We start from the raw sequence: 25,771 nt of genomic DNA, 5'->3' as shown, positions 1-25,771 counted from the left end.
ACGAGACAGTAATCTTATAAGGGTATGCAATGCAGATATTACGATGACACATTTGTCAAAAAATATTTATTTTTGTTTAGAAAACGTTTAAGATCGGAGCACTGTCGTAATCTTCTCTCGATTGATTGTAATCTTTATAAATACCTTCATTTGATTGATTAAAAGTTTTATTTTTATATTATATTGTACATTATACAATTCAAAACCCATACTTTCAAAATATTTCTCCCATTCTCATTTTTTATCTAAAAGCAGAAAAAATGAACTTTATACAAATTATTAGTTTCATAAATTATGATTCTTTCGCTATTTTAAGTTCACTAGCCTGTAAAGTAACTACATCTTTAGCGCCATTACATTATTTATTAATCGTAAGGATTAATGAAATAGCAATAAATAAATATTTATCCTTCCTTCACTTTTTGATTTTCAAGAATTATTGACCATTAGTTCCGGCAAGATTTTACGACATGATATAATAACACGGATGTCGTAAAATAACATATTATGATCAATAATTTTCGAAATTAAAATCAGCAACCGGTAAGATTACCGCAAATGACAGTGGCTCATGTTAGACTGTGTGTCTCGAGATAAGCGATCATGTTGAGGATGTCTTTGCTAATGAGCGTGACACGTAACAATGTTATTATCAGGCATTTTCGTGATATTATTCGCACATCTTTTTATCTGAAATATCGCTGTTTGATAAATATATCTCAGACTGTATGCTTGCTCTATTTTATTACACCCATTTCTAAATGGAAAATATATGATTATTTACATATCATATATTCGGCCTATTTATTCGTCAAATAGTAGAAACTAAAATTCGACGTTCATAAAAAGAAGTAAAACCCGAAATATTTTAAATCTTTTAGATAGGCTCCTTTTTTGTCTAGACCAAGTTTACACAAAATTTTTGAGCGTTCAAGTTGCGTCAATTTAAAATTTTGTAGCAATAAACACTTTTAGTATCTATTCTTATTATTATTATTATTTGAGCGTTTTGTGTTAATTGCCATCACGTGCAAAACTAATCCGTATTGACAATCCCTTATCATTATTAAATCGCCATTAATATTTGAAAGTTGACAAGGAAAATATTGTGAATATTAAACGCTAAGCTTAGATATTTAAGTGCCAAAATAGAATTAGGCCTTCAAACCACGCGCTACTGTCTTGTCTGTAAGAAATTAATGTGTGTCCTAAATAATAATGCACGAGGAAAGACGTAAAACAATATATTTCAATATAGAAAATGATGGAAATAAAAAAATATTAAAAAGAACTTATATCAAATATGTATTAAAGTAAAATAATTTTATAAATTATATAATTATTTCAACACAATTATATAAAAACGACATTAAGATAAAGTCGGATTTCAGAATAACACAAAGTGATTTAAGTGATTAAGCACTAAATCAATTACATGTTTAATTTAACAAATCGTCTGTGAACATTGTCGATTGACATTTATTTTTGTCGAGACAAAATAAAATGTTTCACAGAATAAAAGAAAAAAACAAGTTTTATAATAAGCTAAATGCATTACCTCTGTTATTGAAAAACGCGAAATAATCTCATCGTATATGAACAACTATGCGAAATTTTCATTAACGAGTAGATGTTAACTTGCTTCTCCGAGTACTTGTCAACGCATTGCAGCTACTCATAATTTGCAGTTGCTATCGTAATTCATCTTTTACGTGGAACGTTGTGAAACTAGAAAATAAATAATAATCTCTAAATATAAGTTTTTCACCGGTATATGATTTACATCAACGATTTTTCTCTCTTTTATAATTAATCATATATAACTTTCTTCTATTACATTATTTTTTCCTCTCATTATAAAGCAACAAATTATTTTGATGATATATATAATTCTGTACAATAATGAGGTAAATAGTTTAAGAACTATTTTATGCTTTTTATAAGTAAAAGCTTTCATCTTTCTTATATTTCCGAAATATCAATATATGATTTATACCAACAGTTAATTTTAATTAATAATATGTAAATTTCGATTATTATCCTTATCTTCTTTTATCACGAGATTACAAGATATTACAAGATAACAAATTATTTCAATGAAACATACAATGTATCAGTAAAATCAATAAGTAGTGTATTAATAAAATATCATTGCCATACTTCCGGATATATGTAAGTGAAAGGCATTTCTTTATCGAACAGTATCTCGCGTGCTATATGATGCACGAAACGATCGAGTGAATGAATTTCCATCTCGCAGACTTATTGACGTCAATGAAGTGATATCAGCAAAATCCAAACAAAATTAAAACTGACGAAAATATTTGTACACTTACTATAGAAAATTTTTATGTATACATTATAGGTGTTATATAAAACATTTTGAAATTTCGTTATTACTCTAATGGGAACTTATTATATTATACTCATTACTACGTTATTACTCATTGTTTTTGTTAAATCTGAAACTGATTTGAAAATATATATAGAAGTTACAAAATAGTTACTACAAACATATTTAGTAAAATATTAATATAACACAAAAATAGCCATTTAAAACATGTAATAAGTGTTAAAGATGATCGTACTGGATATTTAGACTTATTAATAAATTGCAGCTTTATAGACAGTGGTTACAAAAAGTATTTGTACATAGCCTTATTTTTCAATCAAGCCATTTTTTTATCAGATCCTATATTTCATTTTCGTAGTATCAAATTTTTGTAATTGTATGAAAATATTAGTAAATGATATGCTATTTAATATATTTTGATCTAGTTAAACACTACATAAATGTTGCAATGAATACGATTATATGTAAATATTTTTAGTAGCCACTGTATTTATAGGAAATTTGAAGGTACAAGAATGCACATAATGCATATAATATGCAAAAATATATGAGATATTCAAAGTAGAGTATTTATTATGATATTTATTAGATAAAACAAATTTCTATTAATACTAATCTAAATACTTTTGTGATTTTTACAAAATACGTACTTCCACTAAATACATTGTAGCTTCCATGTACATTTTCAGATTTATTTCAAGCTGTACCAATATAACCGTGATAACCGGTCTCATTACACTGTTACTGAAATTTCAAGATGTTTCGTATAACACACAAAATATAGTGGTTAAAGGTTTCTACAAGTGTTCGAATACTTTCGTAAGTTACTGTACGTGCTCTTGATTTGTTCAAATAATCGTGTTTTCACCTGCTCCCATTTGCGGAATTAGTTCGTCGATTTGACGTAAGTCACGTGTCGCCACAGGAAAAAGAGTTAAATATGTATCGGTGTGCGATCTATCGGTAAGTTCTGCCGCGAGAAAAGTGAGCGATTGTCGATAGCTCGACCGAGAGGGGATAAATTCGTACACCAGAGTTACAGGAGAGGTACAGAATGGCACAGTATAGCCGGGTGCGTGGCGCGAAACAGATAGAGTGGTGCATTCGTTGAAATGATAGGTTACTTCGATTGATCGAATCTATCTAGAATTTCTCTGTACTATCACGAAACCATTTTAACAAAACGTTTGATATTCCCGATCGATCTTCGTAGAGTGTACATTATCAATTTTCGATTCGATCACGATTAAAACGTTGGCCTTGTGGCACTTCCTGCTACAATTCGATATATTGATACCATACACGATTCGCTATATATCACTGTTGATTTTGACTTCGATATTTCCTTTTAATGATCCTTGAAGTAAAGAAGTAAAATTTTCCTCGGTCTTTATCGCGTGCATCAATAGGTCGTAATCATAGTGAGCTTACGATTTAGTATTGGTACTATCGAACACAGAAGCGAGAAAAAAATTATAGCCAAGAACTTTACTTGTAAATCTTTTGCGTTTTTTGTAAAGATATAGTAGCGGTGAAAATTGCTCGATTAAAAGTTCGTTGGGAATGCACGTACCCGTGCACAAGCCTTGGACTACGTCCCCGTGAAAATAAAGGGATTGGACCAAGGGAAGGATTACTAAAAATTCGAGTATGTTTCTTCTATTTATACAACAGCTACAAAAGCTATTTGCACAATATTGCATTCGCTATAATACTCACATATTAATTAATTAGATTCAAGTATGATAAATTTCTTATCTTGTTATAGTACTTTCATGCGACTACAAAAAATTAACACTATGAATATGGAATGTATAGATGCTGATGACAATATGCTTCATTACAAAATAAGAATATGTACAAATTCCTTTTGTAGCCACTGTAAATATTTCATACGTTTTCAACACTCATTCTAGGGTGTATTCACTATAGCATAAACAACATAAAATTTGCGATATTATTTATCAACTTATGTCGCGATAATTGCATTCTTCGATAATAAATGAAGAATAGAAGACTATTTCTTGTACTCTTTTTACAACGTAAACTGCACACAATTTTGTACTTATTTCGATAAGCAAATCAGTAAGTAAAAATATTTTTTAGTATCTATTTATTTATCGCCAACTACTTAATTGTACCATCACACTTCACGAACTAATCTTTCATTTGTTTTTGTTTTATAGAATCTTGATTAATTTTATCATCAAAATATAATTCCCGATTGTTCCAAATAACGTAACGATATACATATATTCCCCGATTTATTCTAGTTATCGATAAAAATGAACCGGAAACAAGCAACCATAGTGAAAGTAACAGTTTAATTCATCAATCAGTAGAGTTTGAACATTTAAATCAGCACGAATGAAAAGGAAAAGTAGTTTTTTATAATCGATACACGCAATCGCGAATTTTTCTATGAGACATCAATTTTTGCGTTACTTCTGTTTCTCTTTTCCATTTCTCATTCACAGATCACTGATCTTTGCGAAAGAACAAGTTACTAAAGTTGCGGGTATTGCGTTATGCAATGACTTGTACCTAAAAGTATAGAAGCGCGAGTTGCATTTCTAATGATATGGTAAATAACACCGTTCACATAAAAGCCTTTCGTGACACACATTTCACAATAAAATGGGCATTGCATGGAGTAGATAATGTTTATACATAATAGAATGGAGTAATAGCGATACAAATATCTTATTTCCACGATACTATTGTGTCTCTTTTATCTTGAAATATATGTACTGATTACTGATAAATTAAGTCTAAATGTATTACTTTTGTTATCACTAGAATGTACTTCAACATAAATAAAAAACAAATTATTATCTTTACACTCATTTGTCAATGCCTATACGTTGTGCCCTAACATAAATTTCATTCAGAGTAATGAATAAATTAATGTTTTTTATAACTTTTTTTATAAGATGGAAGAATAAAGTCGATAAATTATTGGGTTTCTTGTAATTAAATGTCGAAAAAACTATTTAACTACAATACACTTAAGTACTACAATAGAATGTTGAAGAAAGTACTTACATACCGTATTCAAATGTACAAATTGTCTTTTTTTCCGAAGAATCAATTAAATGTGCTATTACATATAAGCTTTGCGTTCTTTTATCTTTTTCTAAGTCAATATATTAATAATATCTTTTATTTGACAAAATGTCGGCCATATATTGTTCTATATTAGAAGAAGTGCCTGAAATTACCATCAAATGTATTACCTTTGTTGTAGTAAATTTTAATACATCTGAAATATGTTGCAGATATTTTCTGCTATTCTTTTATAAAGTTTTAATCCGTTGATAGAAACTTGGAAATCTCTAATACAGAACTAACACGAATTGTCATTTAAAAGCAATGTTTATCGTTCTATACAATTTTTACTACGAAGTCAGATGAAGTTTATCGCGTTAATTAGAGCTATTAGTGTACCTAGAATGCCATTAAATAAAAATGCGTTCACGTATAAGTCAGGATCGTAATTATTTCTCGATTATATCAAGATCTAAATGACGTTAGAAAAATGTAAAAACAAATTATCGTTATTAACCGCATTTTATGTTAAAAATGACGATCACGTTCAAGCGAAAGATATTGCGACAGCCTACACCTTAGAATCTTTTTCTGCAATGAATGAATAGCATACTATGAACGCGTGTGTAACAGATGGTAAATAAAAGAACCAATCATCTAAGAATACTTTAGCAAGCATGATTATTGTAAGATAACAGTGAAATAACAGGACACGTGCTTTCAATCCTATTTTATCTTATTCTTCAACCGGTTCACGCTAGAATGATATCACAGAGAAAAAAATATATGTCCATGATGCAGCTCTCAAATGTATCGCAATTTGATTTCCGATACAATCAAACCTTGGACAGTTGTTGAAAAAATGTCCACAACTCTGTTTGATATTACTGATTGTGAAATTTGTTCTTGCTATACGAAGCTTTGATACGAAAAAATTAACTACGAACACGTTTATATCGTCATTGATCGAAGGAGCTGAACGAAAAAAAAAAGAATTCTGCAAGGTCTACGGAGATCTTAAATCAGAAATGAGGAAATGAAAGGTGGCGAGACTGAACGTGCTAAGAACTTCAATTTATGCAGTAAAAGCCAGATTAGATCGCTTGTATGCTGCCTGTTCTTTTAAGATAAACGTCAATCAAAAGAAGGATAAGTCTTTAAAGAACAGTTCTGTGCATAAAAGTTGTTTCAAAAATAGCTATCAAAATTTTTTTTACCATTACTCATTCATAGTCTATTAATCACTCCTTTGAATAAATATTTCAACTCTTTTTCCTTTAATTACAGATAATTGTACGATAGTTTTATAAATGATGGATCATTCGTCTTTATGACATAGACTCTCTGAAGATTATTTAGAAATTCTATGGTACCCAAAATCGAATTATCGTTGCATTGGAATGATTTATGCGTGGAGTGTACTTTTTGCAGAAACATGTTTATCCTTGCTATATGATATTGTACATTTTTTAATTTGTCGACTCAGTGTTAAAAATAGCGATGAAGGCAGTGTGAAGAAAAAAGCTGTCTTGCTAACAATAAAAAAGTACTGTCTAAAAGGTAGAATAGTTTAATTGTTCTGTTCACCGGTGTACATAGATGAACATCAATTGTCTTGTTGTTCCACTTGCATTTGGTTATACTTGATCGAAAACTTGAATAAGATTGCATAAATTAGTCAGTACACGTGGCTGGCTGTAATTTCGCCACTTGACTCGCCAACAACTTATTATGTCGTAATTCAAGTGCACGGTCACTGTAATCATGTTCAGTGTCGAACTACCTATTTGACGTCTGTTCTAGCAGTGTCTTCTTTCACGAAATAGTCGCATTAGTATTCCTTCCGTACGCCGTTTAATTCCTCGCGAAAAACATGGTCACCTGTTCTTCATTTACAATGGATTTAAACACGATCTCTTCATCTCTTTTGCGTCTGATTATTTATTTATAAGCGAAAGATCATTGATTTTCTAAAATTATTTAATAGAAAGTATTCTTCATTTATGTGAAAATTTTACATTTTATTCTAGCTGCGGCTTGTACAAGCGGAAATCCGTATTTGACGGCGTCTCAAGTTCAAGGAAAGAACTTGAGGACTCGAAAGGACCATCAGCAACAAAAGTTTAAAGTTATGACAACATCCAATGGTAAGTCACGTGTGACATATATTCGAAAACATCTTCTGATTATATTTCTGCTGCTATTGATTTTTGAGTCTTCTCACGTATAAATTCTCGCTGGAAAGGCCGAATCGAAGATATCGCTTTCAAAAATAGTTATGACAAGAATCTCTATGATACCGCCATGAATTTAGAGATCTATATATTTTATCAAATAAAGAAGAAATTAAACTATATAGATTTCAGATTTACTTATGTATCTGTGAAAAATTCAAGGATTTATTACTCAAGAATATGTACAATATTCAGAGTATACTACTGATATTTATGATATTTAGCGGATGAAACAAATCTCTACGTAGATTTCATTTCTTTCACTTTTGTGCTCATAAAAAAATAAATTTCATATTTTATAAACATCCACAACTTAGTCATTGTAAACACATCCTGAAACGGAAGGAGATATTGAAGCAAATAAAATATTATTTTAATGATAAAATAAGAAAGTAAATAAAACAATGATACGTTGATAAAATAAGCAATTGTTTGTAAACGACATCAATCCATGTGTTCGCTAATCTTTCGAACTGACAATAACGTCAACAACCGAGATTCACGAACCTTCAAATACGTATAACCAAAGAATTTTTATTTGCGAGTGATAAGAAAATTCGCTGTTGCACGTTTCTCAGTTATCGCTAATGACAAATTTCCGCAGAATCCTTATAAATATATTTTTTTTTTATCTAAGATGCAATCACGTCTGATGACCTGATAACTAGCGAACACTATCGCGACATAACCGGATAGTGTTTGCCAAGGAATTATCGTTTCTAACGGGAAAACGTTTCCTTCGAGTGATTCGTGCGAACAGCTTTGATTCATCGCAACGATAACGTAAGACGTCAGAAATCTGCACTTGAGTTCTACCATTAAATCTAAAAAAAAAAAAAAGAAAACACTGACATTTTTACAACTACAAATAACTTGCTATTAATTGATATCGATTCGATTATTATTGCCTGAATAAAAAAAATTATATCAAAAATGATACGTATCGATAAACTGCACGACTTAGTTACATGTTTAATACGTTCCACACCATGTAGGTCACTAATGTTTCATAGTGTATAATTATCAGAAGCAAAAGCTTTCACTGAAGTATTCGTACACATGTATAAGGTGGTTCAATAAAAGTTGTCACCTTGAATATTTGCAGAAGTAAAAATATAAGAGAAAAGTGTCTCAAATGAAAGTTATTTGTTACGTAATCTTCTACAAAACATATAATAGCAAAGTTTTATTCGAAAAATTGTTCTCATTAATACACATTCTATGTATCGAATATTGAGAAATATTTCACAGTTTAACATTTTAAATAAAAGCGAAATCATTATATTTTTATGATTTTCTCTGTTTAGGGATAAAGGATGACCAAACGTCGAGAGTGCAGTGGCAGAAGATTCATACTGGTCAGGATGAAGACATGGTGAGTATCTATAATAATTTATTCTATAGTACAATTTCACAGATATCTTGATTAAATTTGATATATTGCTTTTAGCGTGTTTATGGATTCGAAAAGAGCAGATCAAAAAGTATCCTAACTTATGTTTCTTACGTATTAACCATCGGGTGGATCAGACTCTTGTTCCACTGGTATCCCCAATTACATCTCTATGCTACTCACAACAAGTGCTCTTTGAGTTGTGCCACGAAATTGCTTATAACTGTAAGAATTTTGAACTATGCATCATTAGAAATTTTTTATCAATTTTTAAAAATATAAATATTAATTGTATCGAATATTCAAAATTTCGACCATTTCATCCTTCAAAACATATTTATTTAAAATATCCACCAAGAAACTAATCTTTCGGATTAACATAAATTATTTAATTAATAGTTATGGATATAATTTCGTATCTAGGATAACTATCAAGGAAAATATAAATCATATTTCGTGAAAGATGTGAAGACTATCTCGGCGAAGAATATCAGGTTGGTTCAGTTCTGAACTTCCTGTCAATATAATCTTCACAGATACAAATAGATTTTCTTTTTTATTAGTACCCAGGATTTATTCAGAGATTTGGGTAGCAATGACAAGGAGTTCGTCGAGAAAATCAGATGTAAAAAGTTGAAGATTAATTTAGAGAATGGTACACAGTGTGAAATGTACGAGGTCAAAGCTTTCTGGTGCAAAAAACAATGTTACATCTGGGACGTTACACAAAATACATTTTCTAGATTGGTAGGCCTAGACAAGTACACACTGTGTTCGGATCTTAATCTTAATAATAATCATGGACTCTCTAAGGAAGAACAATGCCTTAGGTAATGATAAAGTAATCTAATAAGTGATAATTTATGCGTTCACATCATGATTTTAAAAGATTCGGAATAATTAAGCAATTACTTTAACAAGTAAAACGCCGTATTACATTATACATATTTAATTCGTTACATACATTTTTTATTTAACATTCAGAGTATTATTCGAAATTAATGATTATTATTCTGATATCTCTTCTTACTTTATAGACGGATCGTATACGGAAGCAATGAAATCGGCGTTCCTGTGCAAAATATAGGCGTATTACTATTGTTAGAAGTCTTGAATCCATTTTACATTTTTCAAGTATTTACTCTGTGTGTGTGGTTTGCAGAAGGCTATTTATACTATACCGCAGCAATCATATGTATGTCATTGTTTGGAATTATCAGCTCTATAATACAAACTCGTAAGGTAAAAACGCTATTCTAAAACCTTATTGCGTTCTGAAACAGGCATTATTTAAGTAAAACGTCGTAAAAGAATTTTATTTTGAAGTAAAGTTAACCGAGCAGCTTATTAGCTTTATCAAAAGTCTTTATAATGTCATATTTTACTAATCTAGATTAGGCTAATGCGTAGAAAAGACTAGTTCACATTTGTTCCTGAATAATTAAACTGAAGGCCTTTCCTAGTTATTTGTTTCCTAGTTCTTACAACCTCGCTATATTTATTCTATAATATGTACTGGAACAGTGTATGTAAGGTAATTTCTTCTTAGAAATTTTACAGCAATCCAGAGTCCATTTATAAATGTCTAAAGCCCAAAGCGTGAATGTAAATTTTCCATAGACCTCTTTGAATCCTATATTCATGTTGAAACGAGAAACGTTTTGCAGAATCAAATCAATCTTCACGGTACAGTCACATCCACGGAAACAGTTCGCGTGTACAGGAACTCTAAAGTGGCAGAAAATATACCGAGCAGTGATTTAGTACCAGGTGATATCATAGAATTACCCAAGCATCAGGCCACTGTCGTTTGCGATGCGGTACTTTTAACAGGACAATGCATTTTAAACGAATCGATGCTGACAGGTATGATTAGTCATAAACTAATTGTAACTAATTGTAAATGTTTCACGAAATTTTTTGAACAGCTACCTAAAACATTTTTATTTACATATTATTTGTATTATATAAAACTTATATAAAACTTGTATTAAATACATATTTGTTTCAAATTTTATCAATACTGATAATGATACTATCAATCATGATAGTCTCATTGTAGTTTTCAAAATGTTTCGTATTAACACAAATAATAACATTCGTAAAGAGTTTGTACAAGTGTTCGAATACTTTTATGGATTACTGCATTAATTAGTTTTCACTTACTGAATAAAATTTTAGGGGAATCTGTACCCGTAACGAAAACCCCACTACCATCACGTCACGTTTTGTACGACTCTAAAGAATGCTCTCATCATACGATGTATAGCGGTACCACTATTATCCAAACAAGGTAATACCTTGTTCGAACTGTGCATAATTGCTGCATACGTTATAAATTGTAAACTATTTTTAACTGTTAATTCGCATTCGTCATTAGAAGTTACAACGACCGACCAGTTCTAGCTCGAGTTATTCGAACAGGATTCCATACGAATAAAGGTTCTTTGGTCGCTGCTATCTTGTACCCACCCCCTGCAGATTTTAAGTTCGATCAAGATTCTTACAAGTTTATTGGCATACTAGCACTTATCGCAACATGCGGTTTCATTTACACTATTGTAACCAAGGTACATTTTATATTTTCATTTCCAAGAATAAACGCTTAATGCATTTCTTGAATAAGATATTGCACAAATATTCTTTTCTCTAGGTTTCCAGGGGAATCACAGCGGGAGATATAGTGATAAAAGCTTTGGATATAATAACAATAGTAATTCCACCAGCATTACCTGCAGCAATGACCGTAGGAAAGCTATATGCTCAAGTACGATTGAAACGAGCACAAATATACTGTATTAATAATAGAGTTATTAACGTATCTGGCAGTATAAATTGCATCTGTTTCGATAAGGTTAGAAGAATGTAGTCTGCATAACTTATATAATTTATATCTGAGAATATTATATAATATTAGTTAATTATCTTTTGTATATTTCTATGTATAGACTGGTACTTTAACAGAAGATGGTTTAGATATGTGGGGTATTGTGCCTTGCACAAATGGTGTTCTCGGTGAAGCAGAAAGATCTATTCCCAAATTAAACAATCATCTTCTTTTTGAGGGAATGTTAACTTGTCATGGCTTAACATTAATAAATGGTACACTCTGCGGAGATCCTTTAGACGTTAAGGTAATCTACTACAATAAATTACAATTATACAGAAATCATCCTTGAATCGAAATATCATTGAAAAAATTATTAATTATTGATTTAGATTAATTATTGTTTTAGATGTTCGAAAGTACAGGATGGATATTAGAAGAGTTCAATAACGAACATTCAAATAAATACGATTTCGTAGCACCAACAATCGTGAAACCGCCGAAAAACAATAGTTACACGCAAAATATGAACGAAATATCGGAAATTGGAATAGTGCAACAATATCAATTCTCGAGCTCTCTTCAACGAATGTCTGTGATAGTACGCGTACTGGGTTCCGATACGTACAAAGCTTACACGAAAGGATCACCCGAAATGATACTTAGTTTAAGCAAACCCGAAACCATACCGAAAGATATAATGATCTGTTTAAAACGTTACACAGAACAGGGTTATCGAGTGATAGCTATGGGACAAACGAAATTACCCGAAAATAGTAATAAGGTAAAATAATTGATTTGATATTTCTTTTTATAAACTTCCAATTTTCTATATTCAATTAGATTTTCGATTACATTTCCTATATCCTGCACAGATAATGAAATTACCTCGAGACGCGGTCGAACAGAACCTTGAATTCTTAGGTTTAGTTATTATGGAAAACAGGTTGAAGGCACCAACTATACCAGTGATCAAAGAGCTAAGAACAGCTAACATACATGTTTTAATGATTACGGGTAATTAGAGTTTAGCAATTTCCGTACGATGGCATTTCAACATATCAGTATTAGTTGTTGGATAGCAAAATGACTTAGTCACTTTTCACACTCACAGGAGATAACATTCAGACTGCAGTGAGCGTTGCGAAAGAATGTGGCATTTTGTCGCCGCAAGAATCTGTGATAGATGTGACGGTAGTTATGAAAGAAAATAAATCACAGCCTGAGATTTATTTCAATGCTCAAGAAATGTCTTCAAAATTGGTAAATTCCTTAAATTCCAATGCAAATTTTTAAAATTGATATTCAAAAAAATTGAAGAGAACAGCTGACTATTTCATTTTTCCAGAGTCTTCATAATAAAAAACTTAACATACTGGAATTGAAAGATATAGAACGAAATATAGGCAACACTAATTATCGATTCGCATTAACAGGCCAGTCATGGCAATTATTGCGTGAGCATTATCCAGACATCATAGCAAAAATTTGCGTCCGTGGTGCAATATTTGCCCGGATGACCAGCGATCAGAAGCAACAATTAGTGTTGGAATTAATGCAACTTGGTTATTATGTGGGTATGCATCGCCATTTAACATTTACCGTACATTAATTTCATTACCCTGTACAATAGCCATTTCAAAATGTTTTACAATCATTCTAGCTATGTGTGGAGATGGTGCTAATGATTGCGGTGCTCTGAGAGCTGCACACGCAGGCATATCCTTATCCGAAGCAGAATCTAGGTAATATCTCAATGCTAAAGAATTACATCATTTTTTTTACATAACAGCCACGGACGATTTAACTTTCATATATAACAAGTTTATCATACATGATTATGTATTTTATTTTTATTTTATTTTATTTTATTTTATGTGATTTATCATATATTTTTTATGCTATATAGTGATTCTAAAAATTTAGCCAACGCTTGCTCTCAGTTTATTTTTTAATTATACACTTGGAGACAAGAAACAACTTTCTATTTACAAGGAGAGTTAGCTTAAATTTCTAGAATTATTCTGAATATTTGTGTAGTAACATTCAGCGAAATATCGTTTTTAGCGTTGCGAGCCCCTTCACATCCAAAGTACCGGATATAACCTGCGTACCAAAGGTTATAAAGGAAGGTCGTGCTGCATTAGTTACGTCATTTGGAATTTTCAAATTTATGGTCACCTATTCGTTGACAGAATTTTTATCTGTCATTATTCTCTACTCGATCGACTCGGATCTGACAGATTTGGAGTTTCTGTTCATCGATATCTGTCTTATCGTTAACTTTGCTTCATTTTTCGGAAAAACTCGAGCGTACGAAAAGCAGTTAGTAAAAAAACCTCCTATGACTAGTTTGCTAAGTTTCACATCGATCTTCTCTTTGTCTGTACATATGTTGATAATGACGATTTTTCAAACTATCGCTTATCATGCGGTTCGCACTTTTCCATGGTTTAGACCATTCATTTACAACACTGACACTGGATATATGTGTTATGAGAATTATTCCGTTTATTGCGTTTCTATGTTCCAGTATATAACGATGGCTATAATATTTTCACGTGGGAAGCCATATCGAAAAGCCATTTATACGAATATTGCATTTACATCTTCCATAATATTATTGACCATCGTTTGCGCTTATATCACGGTTTATCCAGCAAATTGGATAGTAAATATGCTTCAACTACTCTTGCCTCCAGTGTACGACTGGAGGATTATTATTTTAGCACTCGCTTTTGCGAACTTTGTAGTTTGTTTCTTCGTTGAAACGTTTGTTATAGAGTATTTAATTGAGAAAAAATCCAAATCGAAATTTTACAAACCTGAGAAATCTAAGAAGGAATATTTGAGAGTAGAACACGAGCTAAAGAACAACTTAAGTTGGCCAACGCTCAGTAAAGAATTACCAACGTTACCATTAACTCCGAGCGTAGAAAATATCATTAACGTAACGTATCCAGAGGAAAACTCTTATAATAATGAGACTAAAACAAATTTACAAAACAATAGGACAATAGAGTCTAAAAATAATGATGGATTACACGCATTTGATAACTACTCATTCGTTGATGATGAATCACCACGAAATACAAATATGGTAACTAGAGTTTAAGTCGTACCTTGAAAATACTTTACCCGATTTTACAATTTTTAGTACTAATATATGTACGTAAATATTACGAAGTATTTTCGAAACTTTAAGAGTGGTGCTGTAAAACGGTACAAACATTTTCAAGATAATGCTTGTAATTGTTGTACATGTATAGTGTATGTTTGTAATAACTATCAAGTAATTATTAATAATTTAATAAAATTAACGATTGCATATTACTAGTAATGTTTCAATGTCGAATAATATTTTTTAAATTTTAATAGTAATTTATTAGTAATTTATTAAAACATGAAAAATACAGTTTTCGTAGGAATTTGTAACAAAAATGTATGTGAAATATATATTTATTTTGCTTAGTAGAAAATCTGGTTATCTAAGAAGTAAAACAAATTACATATCATAAGACGAGACTGTTTGTTGTCTTCGGATCCGATAATTTCAATCTTTTTAGAGTTTTCTGTAATACGAATAATAATATCATTATTCATAAGCGTATATGCAATGATAAATATAATATTTTTAACCATATGTAATGATAAATATAATATTTTTAATATTTTTAAAAGGTTATATTTACCTATAATATCTTTGTAATTTGCCACAAGTTCTTTTTGAATCCAATCTCTATAACGGAGCACAATTTTATTTATTGTTTGTATTGTATTTTCATGTATTTTTGACTTTAACAAGAGATTTGGCAAAGTTGAGATAAATTCTTTAAATGCACTTTCCCTATAATAAATTAGACATTATTGTAAAAGCATCAGAGACAGGTTTAGAAGAGATTGTAGAATTATTTACCTGTGCAATTCATGTAAAGTATGATCTAACATTATCTCGCTAATCATAGAAAATAATTGTAACTGCATTTCGTTTTTTGACTGATTACAACATGCATTTACAACTAATCGTGAAGTTTCACTTAAATCAATGTGATTTTTGTACCAAACTTTACTTGCTTTTAAAAATAATGTTCTCAGAAGCTTAGTCAATTGTGGTAATACAGTATTATTTATGTCAGACCAGATTTCAAGTTTCCCTATTAACGAAAAAGGCATTAACATATGTTTTATCAATTTAATTGAAAATGCTAGAAATAGGTTCTACTATACCATTTAAATACTTAATTACAGATGTGCAATAATTTTTCATTAATTTAGACATCATTTTATCATCACTTTGGATCGATGTAAACCATACATAAATTTGACAAATTGCTAAGTTATATCCTAAACAAATGTCATATGAATTATCTATAGCAAAATCTTGTTGACGTTTTCTATTTCTTATTGAAGGAAGGAAACATCCTGTAACGCCTAATTTATTGTATGGAAACTTTGAAACAAAATTCTTTGTGTAAGAATCCTGGAAATTACTTTTGAACCAAAATTTCATATTTACATCACATTCTGCGTATAATATATCTATACATTCAATTATTAATTGTATTATTTCTACAGTACTTTTTAATAATTCCAATGCTTCTGTAGAAATCAAAAGTGCAGAGTAGTCAATATTTTTCTCATTTGGACATACTTCAATCCAGCTGTCAAATATAAGTGGCATGAGTAATTCTATATAACTCATAAGTTCATCTGCATTTAAAGTATTATTACTGTTATTTCTTCCTTCACTGTCAATTCTTTCAAAATTAACTTCACAATTCTGAGAATTTATATTTGTATAAATAGGAATATATCTAGTATTTTTATTCACAGTTACAACTTTTGCATTTTCATCTGAACTGATAATCTGTTGAGATTTAAAAAAGGTAACAATAGAATTAAACATAGTAGCAAGTCTTTCTAATACTTTTATCCTCCATTTAACATTAGTGTTTTTAGAATTTAAGGTTGTTACTAATTGTCTTCCAGGTTTCATTTCTGTATGCAATCTGGAAATCATATCTAAAAAATTTGGCAATACTTTGTAACTGTTTCTTGCTATTATATTGCTACAGTTTTGTACAAGTACATCCAAGAAAAGTAAAGCATCTTCTTTGATATAAGGATCGATATGTGTCATAGCACATCCCAAATAGGAAATCAATACATCACAATATGGATTAAGTTGATCATAAGAAACTGGTCCAAGGATTAGACTCAAAACTTTCAAAGAGTTACGTCTAATGTCTCTCTCTTTATCAAGGGACAATGCACAAATACCTTGCAAAAGTGGTTCAAATTGTGAACTTAATAATTTTAAAGAATGTTCTGACAAAATTTCTTTTAATTCTTTTACAGCATCTTGTCGAACTGTTGAATTATGATGTTGTAAACGTGACAATAACTCCTAAAAATCAAATTCTTATTTTGAATCTTAATATAGAATTATAAATACAGAGTAATACCTTAATATTAAGCTTCCTCTTGCTAAGTATGTCCGTCTCATCATGCTGCTTCAACTGTTCTCGTATAAGTATCTTTTTAACTTTAAATGAAGGATCTGTGACATTTAATCCTTTTGGTAAATGTTTCGTTTTCTTTGCTTTCAGTTTTACCTTTGCTTTTTCAGACTTTAGGCGTTTCAAATGTTTATGACCCTTAGCCATGACTAATTAGTATAAACGAAATAAATTTCTGTCAAATTTTGGTTAATAAAAGTTGTTGTGTGTATATTTGTTTTAGGTTATGTTCATATAACTTTTAGTTTAGTACAAAAAATATACTTTATGTAAGTCATTACTTACTATATAGTAGGTTGGTTTAAAAAAGTGCATACAATATCGCAAAAGTAATAAGAAACACCTCGTATTTTCAAAATTGTCTTATAAAAACGTAGTTATATATTATATACCCACGAGGTATAGGCATAACTACTTAGTCATATCATGTGCTTTTAAATATACATATATACATTACATTGAAGTGACATGTAGAAGTGCATTTCTCTACTCTGACGTTGGATATAATGTAAATTTCTTTAATTTAGAGAAAATAATTTGTAAATGTCTTTAAAAAGATTTCTTACTTCGTGAAATCGATGTCTTATCCTCATGTAACAGTATTATTGTGAGTAGATTCATTAAGCTCTACGACTATATATATTAGGTTAGGTCGTTTTAGAAAAATATTTGCATCTTCAGTCTTACAAAACATTAATTCGATTATAGGTTTATCGTGACAAAGCAAATGTGTTTAGAAAAAAAAGGTAAGTAGTTTAATCATTTCATGTTTTACATTGAAATAGAATGACATCATAAATTTCTAGAAAAAATTGTTTACTGTTGCAGCTTTTTTTGTAATTATTCTTTAATGCGAAATGATGTAATATGAAATTAATTTGTATTATAAAAATATAATGTTATGATTTATCTTATGTTTATAAGTATGATATTTTTGATTATGATATATTTTAGTTAATGTCAATGTTAATTTGTAAACCTATATAAAAATATATGAATTTTATGTGGCATTGGAGTATCTAGTGATATTTAGAATTTTTTAATTCTAAACATAATAAAACTTATATAATCTCATTATGATACAGTATTTTATCTAAATATAAGTTTTTAATACACATATAATGTACCTTATATACTTTTTCAGATGTTATCAATAAACTAAAAGTTACAATGAATTAAAATAATTGTGAATGAATTAAATAATACGCTGATTAATAGTGTAAACTTGTAATTAATAACAAACATTACCATTGAAGGGTTACTTTTATGACCTTCTAGTGGCAAATTTAAGTTTGAAAGAGTCAAAGATGAATAATACAATGACTTACTGTCCTCCAAATATTACCTTTTCCGATATTTGGGTGGACCATGGAATGTCCAAATGCTTCATGGACACTATCAGTATTGCAATTATTTCTTCATATTTATTAATTTTTGGTACAATTCAACTTTGGATGTATCGGAAATATGGAACAGAAACTGCTGCAACTTTATTACCTAGAAATAAATTGTACAATGTTCAAAAATTCTTCCTTTATTTTGTTCCAATACTTAGTGTAGTAAGAATAATTCTACAAGGAACAGTTTTGAATGACAATAAAATATATGGTTACATGGTAACGGATTATGTGCAATTTTTATTCTTGATAATATTCTTTAATTTTAGAATATAATGAATTTTAATTTTTAGATTCTCACAACAGTATTAACAATAATTGTGTATCCATATTCAATATACATACTAAAGGTAGAAAGGCATAAACTGTTACCAAGTGTGCCACCACAAGGACATGGACTTGTATTATTGGGCTTTTGGACTTTAGCATTTGTTGCAGAAAATGTTGTGTTTGTTAATATTGGTAAAGTTGAATGGTGGTTTCATTTAAACACGTAAGTTTTAGAGCAATAAGCTTCCTAAATACTCAAATGATTAAGGAACTATCTATATTTGTTTATTACATCTGGTGAGATGGTTCTTATGTATGTGTGTGGTATTTACAGATTAACAGACCAGATTGAGATGGCACTGTTCATTCTACGTTATGTCAGCAACCTTATTATCTTTGCTCTAGGTCTCAAAGCTCCAGGAATAACTGGCAATACAGATTCTGAATATCATACTTTAAATAATGATCCAACTCCCCGGTCAAGATATTATCAAGGTGTAAGTCATTGAAATATAATCTTAGTGGATGATTTGAATTTAATTGAAGAAAGGTTTTGTAATTGCTATTGGATTAAATAAAAGTTTTGAATATATAAAGAAAATGAAATTTGTTATATCAATATATAAATAGTTATCTGTTAAACATTAATTATTTATTAAATTTTGTATTTCATGATAATATAGCTTTGACAATATTTTTAGAGACCCGAGGATACCAGTTCTACGTGGAAGAATGCATGGTATAAGATAAAAATTTTGGCACCATTCTTATGGCCAAAATCTTTCATGCTCCAACTCCGTGTTACTTTTTGTTTTGGATTACTTATATTGGGACGTTTAATAAACTTATATGTCCCAATTTATAATAAAAAAATTGTGGATAGTGTCACTGACATTCCTGTATTATTTAGGTATACAAAGTTTTCATTAAGATTTTACAAATATAAATAAATAGGTGTATTTCATAAAATGTTTAACTTTAATAACAGGTGGGATCTTATATTAATATATGTAGCATTCAAATTCTTACAAGGTGGTGGTACAGGTGGTATGGGATTACTAAATAATCTTAGGTCATTTCTGTGGATTCGTATACAACAGTATACAACTCGAGAAATAGAAGTAGAATTGTTTAGGTAAATAATCTTTTTTTGTAAAATCTTTTATACTTTTATATTTAACCTTTATATTTAAACATTTTTTTAGACACTTACACAGCTTAAGTTTACGTTGGCATCTAGGAAGAAAAACTGGAGAGGTCTTAAGAGTTATGGATCGCGGGACAGACTCTGTAAACAATCTTCTCAATTACATCTTATTTTCAATTGTTCCAACAATCGTTGATATCATTGTAGCTATTGCATTCTTTGTTGTTGCTTTCAACAAGTGGTTTGGCTTAATTGTATTTCTGACTATGAGCCTTTATATAGGTAAATACTACATCTTTAACATTATCCATTATTAAAATCACAGAATTTTTATTGAATTTCAATATTTTTGTATATTAGCTGCTACAATCTTGGTTACTGAGTGGCGTACTAAGTTCCAGAGACGCATGAACTTAGCAGATAATGCTCAAAAAGCACGAAGTGTAGACAGTTTACTTAATTTTGAAACTGTTAAATATTATGGGGCAGAATCATATGAAGTCGATAGTTATAGAAAAGCAATATTGGAATTCCAAGCTGCAGAATGGAAATCAATGATAACATTAAATATTTTAAATACTTTACAAAATATAATTGTTTGCAGCGGTTTACTTGCTGGTTCATTACTTTGCTTACATATGGTTAGTACAAAAAGTTATTCCAATTGTTTAAAATTTAAATATTTAACAAATACATATAATTCACTTATGATTATAGGTTATAACCAAACAAGGTTTAACCATTGGTGATTATGTTTTATTTGCGAGTTATATCACTCAGCTTTACGTGCCACTAAATTGGTTTGGAACATATTATCGGTCAGTATTTATGCCAATATTACTTAAGCATCAAATTATATTACCTATTTTAAAATAATTATATTTCTTTATTTTAAATACAGTGCAATACAAAAAAATTTTGTTGACATGGAAAATATGTTTGATCTTCTGAGAGAAGATCAAGAAATTATTGATGCTCCAGGTGCTGGTCCATTAATAGTAAAACGTGGCTTACTAGAATTTTTGAATGTAACATTTAGTTACACACCTGAAAAAGTTATATTAAAAAATGTTAGCTTCGTTGTACCAGCAGGAAAGACTGTTGCATTGGTTGGACCATCTGGAGCAGGGAAATCTACTATTATACGACTATTATTCAGATTTTATGATGTGGAACAGGGTGCAATTTTGATTGACGGTCAAAATATTAAAACCGTCACTCAGGATTCCGTGAGACGAGCTATAGGTGTTGTACCTCAAGATACAGTATTGTTTAATAATACCATAAAGTACAATATTCAGTATGGACATATCGAAGCTATAGATGCGGATGTGATATCAGCAGCTCGAAACGCGGACATTCATGAGAGAATTCTTTCATTTCCAAATGGTTATGATACACAGGTATGGGTTTAATAATAAAATTATTCTTAATTTGTTCATGTCTCGTCATACTTATTTTATTTGGTTTATGCATAGGTCGGTGAAAGAGGTCTCCGTTTAAGTGGCGGAGAAAAACAACGCGTTGCTATCGCCCGTACGATACTGAAAGAACCAGCGATTGTACTTTTAGATGAAGCAACAAGTGCACTTGATACGCAAACAGAACGTAACATTCAAGCAGCGTTAAATAAAGTTTGTGCTAATCGAACGACTATCATTATAGCACACAGATTATCTACGATAATACATGCCGACCAAATTCTTGTTTTGCAAGACGGAGAAATTGTAGAGAGAGGCAAACACGAAGAATTGATTTCTTATAATGGAAAGTATCATTCCATGTGGCAAGCACAATTGCAAAATGATCAGGAGGCTACCAAAGATTCAAACGATGACGCTTCAGAAAGCAAAACATTAAAATCATAATTACGTTTGATTTTATTCTTTAAATTTAATAATTGATTTTTTAAAAATGTATATTACTTATCTATTTGTGAAAACTGACAGAAATCTATTTGTATCAAGTTACTTACATGGGTAACTTACTAAAAAGATATAAATTTAAACAAACGTATACATTTTAATTTAATATCTATTTTAAATTTATATGAAGAATTTGTGATAGTAACTTCTTAGCTCTGTAGATTACTATGATCAGAGCATGATACGTATGTATGTATAGAGTTATTCTTGAAAATGGTCTAATTATTGTAGATGTTTTTTGCAAATGTCATTGAAGTCTCATTTTTTAAAAGAATGAATAAACTAATGTTTATGATAACTAGAGTTCGTCATCAGTTCCATACTTAGTTGTAAATAAACATTTTTACTCAATTGTTTATATTTATTTGACACCATTTATTGTATCAGAGACAGATAATTAAAATTTATCACAGTTAATTTCTTTATGCAAGTTTAATAACGTTAAGCGCTTTGCTCCTCAGGCTGTGCTCCAGTTTGCATAATTTCAGATGCAAATGCTCCATCTGGTACCCAACCAGATTCATCAATTGAAGTTGTTATAGTTACTTCTTGTGCACCCCAAAAATAATAACTTGTAAAAAATAACCATACTAGAGCGTACACTACCTAGTAATATAAACAATTAATAAAAGCATTATCTTTATATTAAATTTGTAGTAAATGTACATTTCAGCTTTCTTAAACCACTCGTCTTAAATTTTTAATAATGTTACAGGTAAAATTTACTTGAGATGAAAAGAATTACTTTGAAGGCGATTTTCGTTTCTTGTGTAACCATATTGAGAAATCACAAATGGAGTTTATTCATTTCTATCCAATTTTGATGGTAGAATTTTCACAATATTTTTTTCTTTTGTTATAAAAGAATAATTGAGGAAGATTCAATATCGATTGTAAAATTTATACCAAGTTTTACATTTGTAAATTTTTTATAAAACTCGAACACGATCAATTTTAAAGAACGTATCCACCAAAAATTATTTATAAACAACTGACGTACAATGATCTAACTTAAACTGATCACTAATCTCAATGGTAACGTATGTGATGTGTGTCAAGATGTTTGCATATGAATAAAGATAATACATCAAGTAGAATCTTTCTTTTATTATGAATAACTAAGAATGAATAGCCTTGGTTTAAGTTTGATTTTAAAAATGGGCTGTATATGCTCAAAGGAAATAATAACGATAAATTCAAGAAAATACACGGTTCGTGAACATCTTGGAGAAGGGTAAGTCTAACCATGAAATCAAATGTTATATATTATTCTAAAGCTTATCTATTTATGCAAATTTTATATAGAGCCTGTGCCCTTTATTTTAAAATACTTTATATAATATATTATGCTTGCATTGTTAAAGTAAGTTTTGTTATATCTCATTTAACCTAATTCATGTCACATTTGTGCTGTATGAAAATTAATTTTCCTAAGTTATATGTAGATGCATTGAATTTAATAATGAATATCATAAGATATTTTCGTTGTTTATAATATGATTTTAATGCAATTTTAGTGGATTTAGCACTGTGCTCTTGGTAGAAGATACAATGACTCGCAAGAAGTATGCTATTAAAAAGATCATTTGTCATGGATTAGAAGATCAGAGATTAGCAGCAAAAGAAATAGAATACTATAATCTTGTAAAACATCCAAATATTATAGAATGTATTGATTCTACCTATAAAGGAACAGCAGATCCTATTGCTAATGCAACAAGTGAAGTACTGATTGTTTTACCTTATTATCATGTAAGTTATTCTTACAATAAAATATATATATCAAGTAATATGTTTATTAACTTTGAATGAATTAAAATATAAATATTTTTGTTCTTAGAGAGGTACCCTTGCAAATGAATTGGAAAGACGTGCTAAAAATAAGGATTACATGAGTGCACTAGATATTTTAAATATTTTTTTACAAATATGTGAAGGTGTAAAAGCATTTCACGAAACAACTCCAGAACCTCTTGCTCACAGAGATTTAAAGACTGCAAATATTGTCCTTGATGATGGAAATACTCCCATTTTAATGGATCTAGGTATTTTTAATTTATTATAATATTCAATAAGAAACAATGATTATTAAATCAAGATTGACTTCTGTAGGTTCTGTAGCTCCAGCCAGAGTTAAGATATGTGGTTCACAAGCAGCACAAACTTTACAGGACTTAGCAGCTGAAAGATGTTCAATGCCATATAAAGCACCAGAATTATTCAATGTTGAAAGTTATTGTATGGTAGATGAACGAACAGATATTTGGGTAAGATCAATAATTCATAATTCTAAATATTTATTCTTAATTCTAATATATATTGAAATATATATATTGTTTCAGTCATTAGGATGCATTCTTTATGCATTGTGTTATTTTAAATCGCCATTTGACGCGGTATATGAAAGAGGAGATAGTGTTGCTTTAGCTGTAATGAGCGCAAATATTACATTTCCAGAAGATGCTCCATATACGGAGGTACAATAATACTTAACTACAATTATTAGACTTTCAAAAGTTTAACGTTTAATTCCTTTTATTTTATAGGAAATGCAAAATGTGATTTTATCAATGTTAAAGGTAAATCCTATGGAACGTCCTTATATATACAGTGTTATAGAAAACGTACAAGATTATATCTCGAAGTTAGAAAACAAAGTATAATCATGTAAAAAGCAATAATTTTAATATTTATTCAAACATTTATGTACAGGCAATTTTTTATACATACGTAATGTTTATTGTCCTGCAAAAAGAGAAATGCAATATTGTAATGCAATAACACAAAATGAAAGTTTTAAATTGAACAACTGAAAATAATTGTATTACTTCGATATATCACTTTGATATATTTCATTCCTGAAAAAAAGAAGCAAGATATTTATGAAATAAGAGAATAACTTTTTCAAGCAAGCGATTTATATACATTTTAAATATGTAAATATCATCATTTTAAATTTTAAATAATGCTCCAGATTTATAACACATTTATATAGTATTATTGAAAACACAAATACGATAATATATGTTAATATATATAAAGAATATTGTTAGCTATCTAATTAGCTACCAACTTTTACATATAAGTTGACTTAAATATGTATTACTTTATACACTGCTGCGAATCAAGCATTTATTGTAAAAATACTAGGGGCCATACATTATTTAAATTCAGAGATAAAACATTGTTCTCAAAGCAACAATCACGTAATGCAAAAATGTTCATAACTGTATATATTTTTATATATATAATGCAATGAATTTTTTTTTTAATTATGCATATTGAATGAAAATTTCTTGAAATTTGATCAAAATAAAAGCTATCATTGCTATGTATTTAGTGCTATAAATAATTATTAACGTCTTTGTATTTCTTGTTGGACGTTTTCAAAATTCATATAACTAAGCTTATTGTATGCAAAACTCGATAATATTTAATCTAAGATTTATCTACAGATAGTGGTTAGAAGAATCGTACGATATGACGTATTAGTGCTACGTCACGAATACGTCATAATAATCAGATAAAGTTTGAATATATTTGTATATCGTTAATAATATTTTCCATTAATTTTATGTAACTTTATCGTAAAATAAAATTTGTGTTTTATTAATTTATCAAGAGAGTGATTAATACGGGAGCGTGAACAGTGTGATTT

At 29.6% G+C, this 25,771-nt stretch overlaps 4 protein-coding genes and 1 long non-coding RNA gene across 7 annotated transcripts; 3 read left to right on the top strand and 2 right to left on the bottom strand.

Moving 5' to 3' along the window:
- The first annotated feature begins 3,405 nt into the window (after positions 1 to 3,405).
- On the top strand, positions 3,406 to 15,188 carry LOC132913317 (polyamine-transporting ATPase 13A3-like). 2 transcript variants are annotated; one of them, XM_060971572.1, is made up of 18 exons: positions 3,406 to 4,001; positions 7,432 to 7,548; positions 8,943 to 9,010; positions 9,086 to 9,253; positions 9,452 to 9,522; positions 9,592 to 9,858; positions 10,066 to 10,270; positions 10,696 to 10,894; positions 11,210 to 11,321; positions 11,409 to 11,598; positions 11,682 to 11,882; positions 11,977 to 12,162; positions 12,265 to 12,639; positions 12,731 to 12,872; positions 12,970 to 13,118; positions 13,204 to 13,432; positions 13,519 to 13,600; positions 13,923 to 15,188. In XM_060971572.1, the coding sequence occupies exons 2-18, from the start codon at positions 7,533 to 7,535 to the stop codon at positions 14,968 to 14,970; spliced, it is 3,708 nt and encodes a 1,235-aa protein (XP_060827555.1). In that variant the 5' UTR covers positions 3,406 to 4,001; positions 7,432 to 7,532; the 3' UTR covers positions 14,971 to 15,188. The 2 variants fall into 2 exon arrangements, with proteins under 2 accessions (XP_060827555.1, XP_060827553.1); XM_060971570.1 differs by lacking the exon at positions 3,406 to 4,001 and adding an exon at positions 7,225 to 7,332.
- Positions 15,189 to 15,213: 25 nt separating this feature from the next.
- LOC132913320 (testis-expressed protein 10 homolog) lies at positions 15,214 to 17,521 on the bottom strand. Its single transcript, XM_060971576.1, has 5 exons — positions 17,321 to 17,521; positions 16,083 to 17,262; positions 15,772 to 16,009; positions 15,548 to 15,702; positions 15,214 to 15,427 (listed from the first exon to the last, which is right to left on the bottom strand). Exons 1-5 carry the CDS (start codon positions 17,519 to 17,521, stop codon positions 15,324 to 15,326), a joined length of 1,878 nt encoding a protein of 625 aa, XP_060827559.1. The 3' UTR covers positions 15,214 to 15,323.
- Positions 17,522 to 17,842: 321 nt separating this feature from the next.
- LOC132913319 (ATP-binding cassette sub-family B member 6) lies at positions 17,843 to 22,763 on the top strand. The gene is made up of 12 exons (XM_060971575.1): positions 17,843 to 17,981; positions 18,083 to 18,120; positions 18,519 to 18,990; positions 19,065 to 19,264; positions 19,376 to 19,538; positions 19,743 to 19,951; positions 20,030 to 20,176; positions 20,247 to 20,470; positions 20,549 to 20,829; positions 20,906 to 21,006; positions 21,090 to 21,591; positions 21,667 to 22,763. The coding sequence occupies exons 3-12, from the start codon at positions 18,682 to 18,684 to the stop codon at positions 22,054 to 22,056; spliced, it is 2,526 nt and encodes an 841-aa protein (XP_060827558.1). The 5' UTR covers positions 17,843 to 17,981; positions 18,083 to 18,120; positions 18,519 to 18,681; the 3' UTR covers positions 22,057 to 22,763.
- On the bottom strand, positions 22,465 to 23,097 carry LOC132913324 (uncharacterized). The gene is made up of 2 exons (XR_009659362.1): positions 22,859 to 23,097; positions 22,465 to 22,719 (listed from the first exon to the last, which is right to left on the bottom strand). It is a non-coding gene; the product is annotated as an uncharacterized LOC132913324 (long non-coding RNA).
- On the top strand, positions 23,082 to 25,730 carry LOC132913322 (serine/threonine-protein kinase 16). 2 transcript variants are annotated; one of them, XM_060971580.1, is made up of 7 exons: positions 23,231 to 23,347; positions 23,419 to 23,476; positions 23,631 to 23,865; positions 23,954 to 24,158; positions 24,226 to 24,380; positions 24,456 to 24,590; positions 24,660 to 25,730. In XM_060971580.1, exons 2-7 carry the CDS (start codon positions 23,460 to 23,462, stop codon positions 24,774 to 24,776), a joined length of 864 nt encoding a protein of 287 aa, XP_060827563.1. In that variant the 5' UTR covers positions 23,231 to 23,347; positions 23,419 to 23,459; the 3' UTR covers positions 24,777 to 25,730. The 2 variants fall into 2 exon arrangements, with proteins under 2 accessions (XP_060827562.1, XP_060827563.1); XM_060971579.1 differs by lacking the exon at positions 23,419 to 23,476 and having other exon boundaries at positions 23,082 to 23,347.
- The last annotated feature ends 41 nt before the right edge of the window (positions 25,731 to 25,771 follow it).

This window comes from Bombus pascuorum, chromosome 13, assembly GCF_905332965.1.
Source record: "Bombus pascuorum chromosome 13, iyBomPasc1.1, whole genome shotgun sequence".
NCBI lineage: Eukaryota > Metazoa > Arthropoda > Insecta > Hymenoptera > Apidae > Bombus > Bombus pascuorum.
The sequence above is the reverse complement of the archived record's forward strand: the minus strand, read 5'-3'. Positions and strand labels throughout refer to the sequence as shown.

Excerpts from the sequence above, each read along its gene's own strand:
- LOC132913319 (XM_060971575.1), top strand. The coding sequence starts at position 18,682 with ATGAATAATACAATGACTTACTGTCCTCCAAATATTACCTTTTCCGAT. Across the intron at positions 18,991-19,064 it reads ATAAAATATATGGTTACATG|ATTCTCACAACAGTATTAAC; the intron begins GTAACGGATTAT and ends TTTAATTTTTAG. Across the intron at positions 19,952-20,029 it reads GACATTCCTGTATTATTTAG|GTGGGATCTTATATTAATAT; the intron begins GTATACAAAGTT and ends CTTTAATAACAG.
- LOC132913317 (XM_060971570.1), top strand. The coding sequence starts at position 7,275 with ATGGTCACCTGTTCTTCATTTACAATGGATTTAAACACGATCTCTTCA. Across the intron at positions 7,549-8,942 it reads AGTTATGACAACATCCAATG|GGATAAAGGATGACCAAACG; the intron begins GTAAGTCACGTG and ends TTCTCTGTTTAG. Across the intron at positions 9,011-9,085 it reads CTGGTCAGGATGAAGACATG|CGTGTTTATGGATTCGAAAA; the intron begins GTGAGTATCTAT and ends TATTGCTTTTAG.
- LOC132913322 (XM_060971579.1), top strand. The coding sequence starts at position 23,238 with ATGAATAGCCTTGGTTTAAGTTTGATTTTAAAAATGGGCTGTATATGC. Across the intron at positions 24,159-24,225 it reads TCCCATTTTAATGGATCTAG|GTTCTGTAGCTCCAGCCAGA; the intron begins GTATTTTTAATT and ends TGACTTCTGTAG. Across the intron at positions 24,381-24,455 it reads ATGAACGAACAGATATTTGG|TCATTAGGATGCATTCTTTA; the intron begins GTAAGATCAATA and ends ATATTGTTTCAG.
- LOC132913320 (XM_060971576.1), bottom strand. The coding sequence starts at position 17,521 with ATGGCTAAGGGTCATAAACATTTGAAACGCCTAAAGTCTGAAAAAGCA. Across the intron at positions 17,263-17,320 it reads AGAGGAAGCTTAATATTAAG|GAGTTATTGTCACGTTTACA; the intron begins GTATTACTCTGT and ends TTTGATTTTTAG. Across the intron at positions 16,010-16,082 it reads TGTAATTAAGTATTTAAATG|GGAAACTTGAAATCTGGTCT; the intron begins GTATAGTAGAAC and ends TTTCGTTAATAG.